The sequence below is a fragment of the Carcharodon carcharias genome, chromosome 7 (genome assembly GCF_017639515.1).
Source record: "Carcharodon carcharias isolate sCarCar2 chromosome 7, sCarCar2.pri, whole genome shotgun sequence".
Classification (NCBI taxonomy): Eukaryota; Metazoa; Chordata; class Chondrichthyes; order Lamniformes; family Lamnidae; genus Carcharodon; species Carcharodon carcharias.
The window spans coordinates 174233006-174246030 of record NC_054473.1 but is presented as its reverse complement, the minus strand read 5'-3'; the positions used below and the strand labels follow the sequence as shown (position 1 = coordinate 174246030).

The window sequence follows — 13025 nt, the reverse complement described above, 5'->3', positions numbered from 1 at the left end:
TTAAACAAAGAAATGAGGAGGAAACGGCCTGTGTGTTTTCAGTACCAAAATAAACTGGATGATTCCATGCTTCCAAGTTCTGATGAGGATCCTGAGTGAAACCCGTTTGGACTGTCTCAGTCCAGTTTCCAGCGCCTGAGAGTCTACAGCACAGAAAAGGCAGCCCCTAATTTCACAGTGACTGACCAATTTCCGAGAGCATCAGGATAGATGGTGTGGGAAATGGGACTGTCACCCCTTCTTCAGAAGGTTAAAGAACTCATTATCAGTGCAGTGAACAGAGGGCTTTAAGTTTTGGCTATAACAAATAATAAAGCTGGCCAGGGAGTGCTTAGCGTTGTCAGAGTAGAAAGAGTGTATATGGTATGTCTCCAAGTACTGACATCGTTCACCTTCTTGAAAATGAGTTTTGCTTCCTTAGCAATCTGCTGAAGGACTCTCTATACAAAGCTGTGATAAACCTGCAGGCTTCAGAATGTGCACGTCGGTATTTTCAATCTATTTACTTGTTACTATTAACTATTTGAATTTGCAAGCCACAAGGTCACTTGATGCAGGATCTTTGTTTCCGAACAATAAACCGATTAGGGCTGTTTGATTTGTTTCTCGTGTGTTAATAAATGAACTGACTTAGGGGTCTCCTATGGGATGGACAGCACCTCCCTGTCCCATCAGGGCTTTGCTGCCTTTCCTTTCTGATGAATTTACGGGGGGGGGGTGGGGGGGGCCTCCTGTGAGTTTGGATTTCGTGTGTGTGTGTGTGTGTGTGTGTGTGTGTGTGGTGGAGGGGGGGCACGGGGGGTGCGGTGGGGGTGCTGGGGTGTGTGTGTGTGGTGGTGGGGTGTGGGGGTGTGTGGTGTTTGCATGTGGGGTGTGTGTGCGTGTGTGTTGTAGGTGGAAGGTCTAATCCCAATTCCTCCTTACTGCTTGCTTCCTCACCCAATGGCACTGGTACCACCCCCCCCTCCCCCTAGTTCCGCAAGAGGGGAGATTCTGGTCAGTACCTCACCCCGGGTGTGTCAACTTAGACCTTGGACGCCAGCAGGTTTTCCGCTTGATGGCGTTCCCCAAGTGCACTTTGTAGCATGACCCCATGGACCACAAGCAGGAACCCCCCACCACCCGCCCACTCCACCCCTCCAGCGCCCCCTAGCTACTACCAGGTCAGCTCACAGACCACACTTCAGGCCTGAGGCCTTCTCATCTCTCGAGTGCAATGCATTTACACACACGGCCACATTTTTAAGTGGTTCTGACCTCCCTGAAAGCTTTTAACTGAATAGTTTGATCTGCTGATGTTGTTAAGCAGCTCCGTGGTCGTGACATATACACTGAGCAAGACTCTCTTGGTTCCGATATCAATTGAGCACAGGTGTTAATGGCACAGTGCATATTAGGGTAACAGCGTCACAATGGTATCAATCTGCCTGCAGCCGTCTAATCACGTAATGGCAGGGCTTTGATTGTGCACCGTTTCTTTGGGTTAGCATCGATTACCCGTGATTAAGGCAAGGTGCTTAAACAGGAGCTCGCGAGGTATCTTGACACGAGCCTGGGGCAGCCAACAGATTGGTTCTGTAAGCAAATTTCAATCTGATTGGAAATGTGGCTCCAACCAGCCAGCTGCATCTTAATGTAGGGGGCTCTCTGAAGGCTGCGCTCTCAATTAGTGACTGAGTGTTATCAGAGAAATGTCAGTCTAAGGTGGAGGTCACACTGGATCAAGAAAGTGGCTGATCACATTAAGGCAGGGCTCTGCGACTTGCAAGAGGCTGCTGGTTAAGAGCTGACAATTAAGACTGGTTACAGCTGTGAAACATTATCCAGCACCTTTTGGAGAGGCCTTTGTAGTGTAGTGTAAGTTTCATAATTCACTCTTACAAAGAGCTCTGTCAGCTGCAATGGAGCAGCACAGCAGCCAGCCTGGCTGAGGGGCTGAGCTCCTGTTGGTGATAACTTCCTTTAAGGAATCCAACAACTTGTCTTAAAATGCAGTGGTGAGGTGGGAGCATGGGTGGGGGTTGGGGGGGGCGGGGTGGGGGGGGGGGCGGGGGGCTTCATTTTTCTGCTATAGTTGGGCGTATTCACAAGCTGAGCCCGTAAGACGCTGGCTTAAAATGGTGAGGCCAACAGCATGGGAACCATGTTGGGAAAAGCTATCTTAGTAAGAATATTTTGGGGCTAGTCTGCCGCAGGATGAAGTGTGAACACACAGGGCCAGACAGCATAGAAGAAGACCATTCAGCCCATCATGTCCATGCCATCCGTTTGAAAGAACTATCCAATTAATCTCACTCATTTGCCCTTCCCCGAAGCCCTGCAGACATGTCCTTTTGAACAATAAATCCTTTTATACACACACGCCCTCATTCTTACTAATTTATTTACTCAAGTTCATGTGGACAGTTGACATGTGATTTTCCCCCCTTATTGAAGTCATCATCCTGAGGTTGTGTTTTTCCAGTAGAGCATAAAGATCCTGATTGGGCTTCATTGCATAGTGATGTAAAGTTTGGTACAGGTTTGAACCTCCACGCTTTGCCACACTTAGCCAAATCTTGGCTCGTTTCTCTTTTTGTGTGAGCTTATGTGTTTGAAAAGCCAGTTTGAACACAATCCTGGTTCAAATCAACTTCTCTTCAATTTTTTGTATGTTCCAATTGCATTTACCCCAGGACAGTTTTTTCAGCTGGTGTGCCCAGCATGGAGCCATAATGCTCTGGAAAGCAGACCACACCAAGAGGGTAGGACCCCCCCACCACCACCGAGTCTGCAGCCATTAAAAGCAATGCCTTGCCAAATAGGAGCGATGGGAATTGGTACGCTGACTTCTGTACCTGATTATTGCCCAGTGAGAGAGGAGAGTCTAACTCACTAAAATTAACCCGTGGGCCTTAGCACAAGTCACACACGTTGAAACTGTTGTGTCGGCAAACCTGGCAGCCATTTTTGCACAGCAAGATCCCCCACAGACCAGTGAGATGAATGACCGGTGGATCTGTTTTGAATCATGTTGGTCAAGGGAGATCTGTTAGCCTGGGATTAGGGGAGCTCGCTGTCCTCTATCACGTTGTGCTGTTTGTCTTTAATATCCACTTGAACATGCAGGTGTGAGCTTGATTTAACTCCTTACCCTAAACACACTGCCTCTGCTAATGCAGCCCTGAAGTGTGACCCAAGACTTTGTGCTCAGTGCTGGATTGAGCTTGAATCCACTTTCATTCAACTGAGCGGCCAGCTGACAACTTTAGCGCGACAATTATTACTGTGAAGTGTGTGAGAAGGGCCAAAGGTGACAGCGCCAGGGTTCTGCTGGGGATGAAGAGCAGGGATGAGCCAAGGAAGAATTCATCTTGACCCCCCCCCCACTCCACTACTGTACCCTTCTTTCAGTAAGCAAGTTGGGTTTCTGTTGGGTTGGGGAGACTCTTTGAGAAAATATGCCCTCCCTCTCCCACATAGTGAGTGCAGAGGCACTCTGATATCTCCTTCAAAGCATGTGGGTGGGTGTGAGGATAGTTGGAGGACCTTAACCACCATTTCAACTGAGGCCAGAACTATTTTCTTCTTGAAGCATATGCTATGGTGAAAGATCCCAAAGTCCAGGTGAGACAGGCTCACAAGCACACCACGTGATTCTGCCTTTCTGTTGATTTAAGGGGACTTTGGATCAATACATGAGGGAGAAAGGCTCGGCTCGGAGGACTATGTTGCTCAGGCGACGTGAAGAGCAAGGGTGGGGGGGGTGGGGGAGGCTTGTGTGGAGCGCACACACTCACCATGGATCAGATGGACCGAATGGCTTGTTTCTGTGCTGTCCCTTCAATGGATGTTTGGCTGCCCAGGATCTGCTTGGACGGTCAGGAGGGAGGGAGTTCCAGAGATCGAGCCCAGGCAGCTAAAGGCATGGCTATCGGTGCCAGGAATTTTGGTGGAGGCAGGTTCAACTGAAGCATTCAAAAGGGAATTAGACTGTTAGCTGTAAAGGAAGAATGTGCAGGGTTATAGGGCAAAGCTGGGGGAATGGCTGTACGTGAATTGCTCATTTGGAGAGCTGGTGCCAACACAATGGGCCAAATGGCCGCCTCCTGCACTGTAACAATCCTGTAATTCTCTGCGATTGCCTAGTATCATCGCGTAGTCTGCAGCATCGACTACAGGCAAACCTCACCAGTACAGATAGGCGGCTGGCGTAAAACGTACATTTTGCAGATGCCGGCTGGTGTCTGGCTCGACTGTGATGCTTCCCATGGTGGAATAGTGTGCCGCTGCTCATCACCTGGGTTCACAAGTGAAATAATGGCAAGTCGGGCTAGGCACAGAGGGCGTCTGTGTCTTCAGGCAGGTGGCAAGGAGGCGGAAGACGGCGGGGATGAGGGGAGGGGAGCAATTGAAAAGAAACAGCACCCGGGCAGGGAACTGGCTGATTCTATCATGAAAACAAAATCCCGTAAAGCTGACAGTATTGCAGAGGGTTACAGAGGTTCCAGCAGGGAAGTCTTGAAGCATCGAGTTAAATAAAACTAGCCGGCTGTACAAATGACAATGCTGTTTTATTCTTTTCGGGGGGGGGGGGGGGGGGGGGGGGGGGCGCAATTATTGTGTTGTCAAAACAACACCAAAACAACTCCTTCCGTGACATCCCGGGGCAAAGCATTTCGCTTTATTTTGTTTTGTTTTAGCCCCACCCCAAACTGTTTCGTTTTAATTTTGTTTCTGCCCTCTCTGAGTTGGGTGATGATTGACTGGACAAAGTTAATGTAACAGGTTCAGCTCCAGCTGAGGAGACAAGGCGCTGGTATAATAGAGCACTGAATGCGCCTCAGGGCAAACAGTGCATTCACTGTTAATAATGCTTGGCCTGTTTGAACACACGAGTACTTTCTGCAGCTATTGCAATTACCAAGTCCATGTTGCTAAGGAAGGCCAAACACGCTATTGTTTAGAAAAAACCTTTTACCGTCTAATTGACTCTGTTGTGTGAAAGATTGCATACTCCTCATACATTTGGGTACGTGGAATCGTTCAATATTCGCCATGCTGGCGGGGTGGTAGGATTCATTGGGACCCTCCGTTAAACCTTTGGACCTTTCATACTGCATTAGAATGGTTGATGGATTTTGAAAGGAATGCATTATGGGAGAAGACAATGGGATAAACTGTCCAACAGGCCCCATCGCCCAAATCCCAAAGTAAAGATGCATCTTTTAGCAGCAGAATTGTTGATTGTGCTATAGCTGATTCATAGCGAGAGTTTGTTTGTGTTATTTTCTTTGGAGATGTGCAGTGGCATTGAGTCAGGTCACACACTTAAAGCACCCATATAGCATCGATATAGATGAGGAAGGCCATTCAGTCCATCTAACCTCATTCTTTCAGAAAGAACCTATGGGCTCCCATCGTAGGATCCATCTGTTCATCAAATGATGCTGGGGTTTTTCTTTTCCCTGCAGTGCCCCACCCAGATATTCATTCATGTTTGATCAGTGTTTCTGTACTGTTATCATAGCCTTGTCCATTGTATTACCTTGTTACCTTGTTTCATATGGCATTGTCTATATTGCTTGTGTTATGTCTCCTACGAAGATTCTCATTAGGTGGTGCCATTGCTAAACCGCTGAAATATAAATGATAGTGCAGGAAAGTTATGGATTTAATACCCAATGTGGTCAGTCCTTGTCAGTTGGCACTATCTAGCGTGGCAGTACCTCCCAGGAGTTTCTAAAGTCAGGGTATCTCATGTCTTTGACTGGAGGCTGGATATTTCCCTCTATGGACAGGAAACAGGGGTTGGGGCTTTTTCTAGCTGTCAAAACTGCCCGGAGTGGGTTGGGGGCTGGGGGAGACAGTCACTAAGTGGGCACCTGTTTAATTGGCCTGAAGACCAGTTCTCTGACCAATTGAGTACAGTGGACGTGCCCCTCAAAGCTGAAGGGCCAATCAGAGGCCTTCTGGCTTGAGAGGGGCAGACGTTTGTAAGTAAGTAAGAGAGAGGCCGTTTAAAATGGGGGCACCCTCTTGCCCACTTCTGAAAGACTTTGATTGAAAAATAGATTCAGCAGCCAGGCCCCCGCTTGTGTGGGATAGGGTGATGGGTCAGGTGGGCAGGGGCTGGTAACCTCTCCACAGGACAACCTGTGGCTGCTCTTGCAGCCAAGCAGACAGGGAAAATTCCAGCCAGCCTCCATTAATTGGCCTCATTTAGGGTCCTACTGAGCCCAAACAGCTACACACAGCGTGTGAGGCGGCAGAGCTGGGTGAAGTAACCCTGCCAACCTGACTCTGCCTCTGCAAAAATGGCCTGGAGGCAAGATGCTGGCCAACTCCGCTCCCAACCCCCAAGGAAATTAAAAATCCAGCCCTAGATATCTGGTTTGCACACTCCTTTACAACCCAAGGTTACATCTGACCTGATCCAGAACCTCCAGAACGCCAATAGGCCTGGTCAATTTCCGATTGGGCTGGCACCTCATGAACCCAGGTGATGGCATGGCCTAGGTGGTACTTTACTCCTCATCATGCCTGTCTAAGATTGGCATCATCTGCAAACTCCAAAATTGTGCTCCCTGTACCCTTAGAAACATAGAACATAGAACATAGAAACATTGGTGTTGGAGTAAAAATCTAGATCCATATTAAAGGGAACATCTAAAAGAGAGCCAGTCCCAGATCATAAAGGTGTATCCTGTATTGCAACAGCACATGGGCAGAGCATGTTTGTTATATTTACAAACAGTTCCTTGCATTGTCTTACAAAGTTTCAAATTCCTGCTTTTATTTTAGTTTTGAAAATGACTGTGCACTGGGCGTTCTTCACTGTGTGTGTGTGTGTGTGTGTGTGTGTGTGTGTGTGTGTGTGTGTGTGTGTGTGTGTGTGTGTGTGTGTGTGTGTGTGTGTGTGTGTGTGTGTGTGGTGGGAGCAAAGTGAATCAGATGCTATGTGAAAATGCAATGCATGTCTTCCTGTTGTGTCGCTGAGCAGTAGTAGTTATTGAGAATTGGTCGCCAACTCTGACTGGATCTATTCCTGGAGTTTTCATCACATGACCTCCTTCCTCCAATAGCCCTGTTCCTTGATTGGTTGTCCAACAGGCCCCTCTTCATGGTTGCAGTGCCTAATTGGAAAGTGAACAGGCTCTTCCTTAACCCGAGTGGATAGCTCTTCACTACCTTCCAACTTTCTTCTAACAAGAAAACAAAATTGCTGGAAGAATGATGATGAGTTTTAACGCCGTGGTAGGTTTTCTGGTGGCAGTATCCTGGAGATTAAGCTTCCACTCCCTGGACACTCCAGGCCATTCCTGGAGGGTTGCTAACCCAGAACCAGCTGGTCCCAGCTCCACCTTCCTTTACCCCCTCTCAGCCGCCCACCTGGAGAGATAGCCTGAGGAAACCCAGAGAAGATGTAACTATGATTTGCAAGGGTGTTACCAGAACTGAGAGATTACATCTATTGGGAAAGTCTGAACAGGCTGGGAGCACTTTACTCTGAAAAAGATAGAGCTGAGGGATAAGCTGATCAGATTCTGAAGGGAGTGTACAGGGTAGAAGGTATTTATAGTGTGGGGGAGACCAAAACGAGGGCCTATATCTCAAGAGGTAAGTCACAAAGAAGTCCACTAGGGAATTCAGGAGAAATGTCTTTACTCGGGAGAGCTGTCTGAATGTGGAGCTCAATTCCACTAAGAGTTGAGGAGGGAACTGGCATATTTGCAGCTCGTGGAAGGAGAGAGAGAGAGAGAGAGAGAAATGAATAAGAATGTGTTTAGTGGAGTTAGACGAAGTAAGGTGGGAGGAGGCTTGTGTGGAGCATAAACACCAGCGTGGACCAGTTGAGCAGGGAGGCCTGCTTCTGTATATTCTATGTGCCCTGTAAGGGGAGGGCCAGAGGGAAAGAACATTCGAATGCACTGAGATTTCAGATCGCCCTCACTATCAAAATGTGACCTGAAGATGGGGAGAAGGTTTCGGGGAGTCAGGGGCTCTGGCGCACACTTGTCCAACTGTTCCCTCAGGCGTTGTCCAACAGTGGACACAAAGCCAGGTAAACAGTACTTTTTTGTGCTTGCTTCCTTCTGTTCTTCCCATGGAGCAGACTGTCCAAGCTGAGCTCACACACACAAGCTAACATTGCTGGGGCCAGGTAAAAGGTCCTCCCTGCAAGGGAGGATGGAAGGAAGAGAGACTGGGTGGGTGGGTGGGTGGCGCAAAATTCAAAACTCTTGGTCTTTTTGGTCAACAGTTGATGTGAAAAAGAAAAGAGAAAAAAAATTGGAGTGACAGTCGTGAACTGACTAGTGAATAACAAAGAAATGGAGAAAAAAATAAGACTTAAAAAAAAATCAGGACATTATGGAAAAATAAATTGCTGTAAACTCAATAGTTTTATTGTGATCGACCTTAGAATTCAATTGGCTGTAGAGAGATCAGCTGAATGTCATATGCTATCATGTGTGCAGCATACATAGTGGCCCATCACTGTTAATATGCTGAGCACTGGCCCCAAGGGGATGGAGGTTGTCTGAGATGAAGGAGGCAGCTAAATAATACTGTTTATTTGTTCAACATTCTTCCAATTGTAATGAAAATTGTCAAGAGAGATTATTATGAAGTGCAGGACACAAATGTGTAGCTCCGATTAAATAGGAGACCTGCCAGCCTGGCGCTCTAGGGTATAATTATCCAGGAGGGGTTCTGCATGGATCCAGCAAAAAAAAATCATCCAAACTGTTAGTTTGTAATTACAGTGCATGGCGATCGCAGAATGTGGTTTGAAGTCAGAAGACTGCTGGGGACAGGGTTTTTGTAATTAGGAAACGGCAGGAAATGGTAGATCTGTGATTAGTAATGGCTTTTGTGGCATTAATGGAGATGGGGAGGGGGGGATGAAATAAAGTAAGGCCTGCGACTAAACAGCACGGAGTGCAGAGAATCACACGTGAAAGAGGAAGTGACAAGGAGGGTTTCGTATTTCAGCCGGCTCCGCATGACTGATCGGAGTGCTCTGGTCCTAATGGACCTCGAGGGTGTGCTTCAGTACCACCACCCCCCCCCCCCCCCCAGATGCTGAGCACCAAGCATCCTCCTCATCCAATGAAGTATATATGCAATCATATCTCATCAATCATACACCGAGCAAAGTAATGTATTCCCAAGTGCTGATGCTGTGAATTGGAATTACAGACAAGGAGCTGTTCAGTTGTTTGGAGGATATTGTGCTGCCCGTTAAAGGAGTGAGTAATGTTTGGTAAAGTGCTGTCATTCTTTTTGTCTGTCGGAGTCGAAGCCCCCATAATAATACCTCGGCTATTTTTTGGATGACAGGAGAACAACGTAAGAGGCTGATAATGTAGTCCACTGTAGGCTCATTTTAAGATTCTAGTAATGCTAGGAAGGCCAGAGTTACTATCAGAATGTTTACAACTGGTTATGTGCAACATTTCCACTCTGAGCCTTAAGGGAGCAATGTTTGCAACTACAACCTTCATATCAGGCTATAATTTATTATTATTTTGTTTATTAATGAATCATTAAATAAACTGCCCGAGGAAAGCAGCTTCCTGGTGATTCTCCCTCCCATTGTTTTCACCCTCTTGTCCCTCATGGTGATGATTCATGCTGAGGTACAGTTCAGCAAGTGACGGTGGTTCCCCTCAAGCTTATCCACGTGATTATTTCTCATATGTGAAGACCAAGCCTGTCCCTCGCTGATACCCACATCTACTCTCTTACTTTAGTCGTGGGCACAGGCATGAGGAGCATGAATATGGGCAGATATTTCTTTCTTTCTCTTGCAAAGTTGCTGAGGATAATTTGAGCATTTGCCCTCTCCTCCTTCCTCACCCCCACTATCACTACCAGCCCCATTCAGAGGACCGAGCAGACCCTAAAACCATGCTCCTTCCTTTCTGTGTGGCTCAGCATTGCAACATGCGGAGCTTCTATCCACTGATGCTGTGAGAGTGCCAGGATTTTTGAGTAGGACTGTTTCAGCCCCTCTTTGTGATGACACCAGTAGATGTTAGTGAAACCCATCTGTACCAACTAATTGTGCACCAGACATTCAAACACTCAAAAATCATTTCGTTGGACTGCCATACAATGGGAGCATGTAGGATTCCAAGAGCTTAATCTCCCATGCAATACTGTTGCAAAACTATCTTTAATCACTGCTGTTTCATTTGCCCATTCCATCTCCTGCATGCATACAGTTGGGCCCTCCAGCCCTCTCAATGCTGCGTTCCCTCAATTTTCCCTCCATGTTTGCTGGTGCCTTTTTTATATCTCCTCTTCCCTCTTGACTATTGCTGCTTGTCAGCCTCTTACCCCTCACGGCCCCCCCCCTCCAAATCTTCCATTATATCTTTTCTTTGCTGTCTCTCTGACTTGAATTTTCTTTCCTCTCCTATCCCACTGCTGCTTAATGCACAACCATTCTTTCCTTCTTTCTGTCTTGATCTCCAGAATGTTCAGAGATGAAGAGGTGACCCAATAGGAGTTTTCAAGCTGATGAAAGGCTTCGATAGGGTAGATAGAGAAAAATCTATTCCCACTGGAAAGTCGGTCAATAGCCAAACTAATGCTGTGATCCCCATAAAGACTGATAAGAGATATAAATGACCCATGCAAAGAATCGCACAAAAGATTTCATGTTTTAACACTCTTATTATAACAAACCAATTAAAATCAAGATTGACTAAACATTACATAGTAGACAACTAAGGCACTAAACAACAAAAAAGGTACGCTTTTCCCCCATGTCTTAACTTCTTAGCACTACGGAAAATCCCATGCTGCATTTATAACACACGGTCCATAGACCTGTAGTCTTGAGTTTAAAGTCCAAATCCTTCCAGTGCTAACAGGATTTCTTCTCTATGCTTCACCAGGATGAATCTTCCTTTTAAACAAAGTCTCCCTTCAATCAACTCTTTGAGCTTAATTGAAAGAACTTTACGTCTGGTGATTCCCTGGTCTTTCACTCTTCACAATCCTCGTTTCCTTGAACAGGGGTTCCGTCCTCATCAAACCTTTGCTTGGCGATTGCCCCAAACGCAGTCCATTTCTTCTGCCTGGCATTGCAGCACCTATTGTGGGTCATCATCCCCAGTGCTCTGGTCTGATTGCCCCAGAGAACCTGAGAGCCTGGGCAGCAAAAATAGCTGCTTCCTTTTTTGCCCAGGTGTTAAATCTCACACCTGACTTTCAGTAGATTTTTACCCCCATGATGACTAGGTCATGTGGGGCTGTCGCCAAGTGGAATTCAGTACACCTTCACACTATCCCCCATTCCAGGGCAATCCATTTTACTTTAAGTAAAGGAGACAGTTTGAAACATAACCATCTTATAATATCCAGCAATCATGGATGAAAAATCATTGGCAAATGCTTTAGAGGAACAATATTTCACAGGGATTTCTCTACCTACAAAGGGGAAGCTGATTCCATTAATTATTTTAAAAAGAAGTTGGACAGGTACTTGAGGACGAGGAACCAGACATTTTTGTCTGCTGTTGTTCTGTGATACCTTGGGAATTCTACATCATTACAATGTGATGTGGCTTTGAGTGACCTTTGGATAAATAACTGGACCCCACTTGCTGCCATTACTTTGCAGTGTGGTGAACCAGCTTACAGACTGCTCATGGTAACCTGGCTGGCAGCTCAGTGTTACAATCCCGGGCCAGCATTCCAATTCATTCTCAATAGGTCATTAAGTTGTGTTTTACTTACAATGACCTGGCACCAAAATGAAACTCTTTTTTTTAAAAAAGCCAAGAAGTCCTGTCAGCATGTGACTTAAGAACTTTGCTTTGTGGTGGTGTGGTTTGAAAGAAAACCCCAGACATGCTCTATTGACACTCCAACAGAGCTATGCCAGCCTAAGTGCCTTTATGCTTGCTTTTCAGCTTTTGCATGTCACTGTCCATAATGTATTGGCCACAAGGTGGGCAAAGGGCATTGGCTCCCTTGGACCTCTTCTCCCAGAGACAGCCATTTCTCAACTAGTGACAACACTTCCCTGTCACAGGTTCATGAGAAAGCGTAATTAGTGTCATGTTTGATGTGAGTGTTTCTTTAGTGAGAGGACGCTGAGGGTCAGATGTTGGAATTGATGTACTTGTAAACCTGCTCAATAGGCTGGCTGCTCCAGCTTGACAAAATGCCAGTGTTATCTATCTTCAGTGCAGTCCAGGAATTATAGATTGAGAGTCCAGAGCAGCTGCTTATCTGGGAATGGGTCTGTGTGTTTGCACGTGTATGTATACGTGCACATGTATATTTGTATCTGTGCGTATGTGTGTCCATTCTTGAATGTGGATGGGTGTACGTGTGTGCTTGCATGCATGTATGATGACTGTACAAATCTGTATTTATGTATGTGCAGTCTGTGTCTGCCTGTTTACCACTTTACCAGGTAAAAGGCTAAGCCTTCAAATAATGTGACGCTTCCAAAGGTATCTCAGAAATTACAGCCTTGGTTTTTAAAAAAATGAAGCAGTGTAATGCTATAAATACAGCGCAATACTGCATATTAAGCACTTTCTGTCTTGCATTTCGCTTAGCCTAATCATGCCTTGTAGGATGAGGGATTTAGCACTTTTTTCCATCTAAATCTTTGTTCTCTCCTTTTTTTTTTCTTTTTCTCCCTCACCCCCAAACCTCTCTAGGCATGAGCCATGAGCCAAAGTCACCTTCACTAGGAATGATCTCGACTGCGACACGGACGACAGCTACCGTAAGCCCCCTCAACCCATCCTCCCTCAATGGCTCCATAGTGCCCAATGGCAGCCCGGCAACTAACAGCACTTTGTCGGTACCATCGGCACACTCTGCCAGCTTTGCAGCCGCACTCCGCAAACTCGCCAAACAAGCGGAAGAGCCCAGAGGTGAGTGAGAGAGAGAGAAAACAAACAAACCATTCCGTTGTACATTAGAGACAAATGCTTTGTCACTGCGATGTACCGTAAGACACAAGGCTGCTTATCAGCACTGGTTTTTTTTTTGACTGCAAGATTTCTCAA

General features: G+C 46.4%; 1 protein-coding gene across 5 annotated transcripts in view; it reads left to right on the top strand.

Annotated features, from left to right (window-relative positions):
* Positions 1 to 13025, top strand: part of gse1 (Gse1 coiled-coil protein) — a 604225-nt gene that overhangs the window by 493466 nt on the left and 97734 nt on the right. For 4 of the 5 annotated variants that reach the window (XM_041190844.1, XM_041190843.1, XM_041190845.1 and 1 more), the window contains one exon: positions 12672 to 12890. The exons of the other annotated variant lie outside the window; for it this stretch is intronic. In XM_041190844.1, coding sequence (XP_041046778.1) covers positions 12672 to 12890 — 219 coding nt within the window. The remainder of the gene's footprint in view (positions 1 to 12671; positions 12891 to 13025) is intronic. 5 annotated transcript variants of the gene reach the window in all.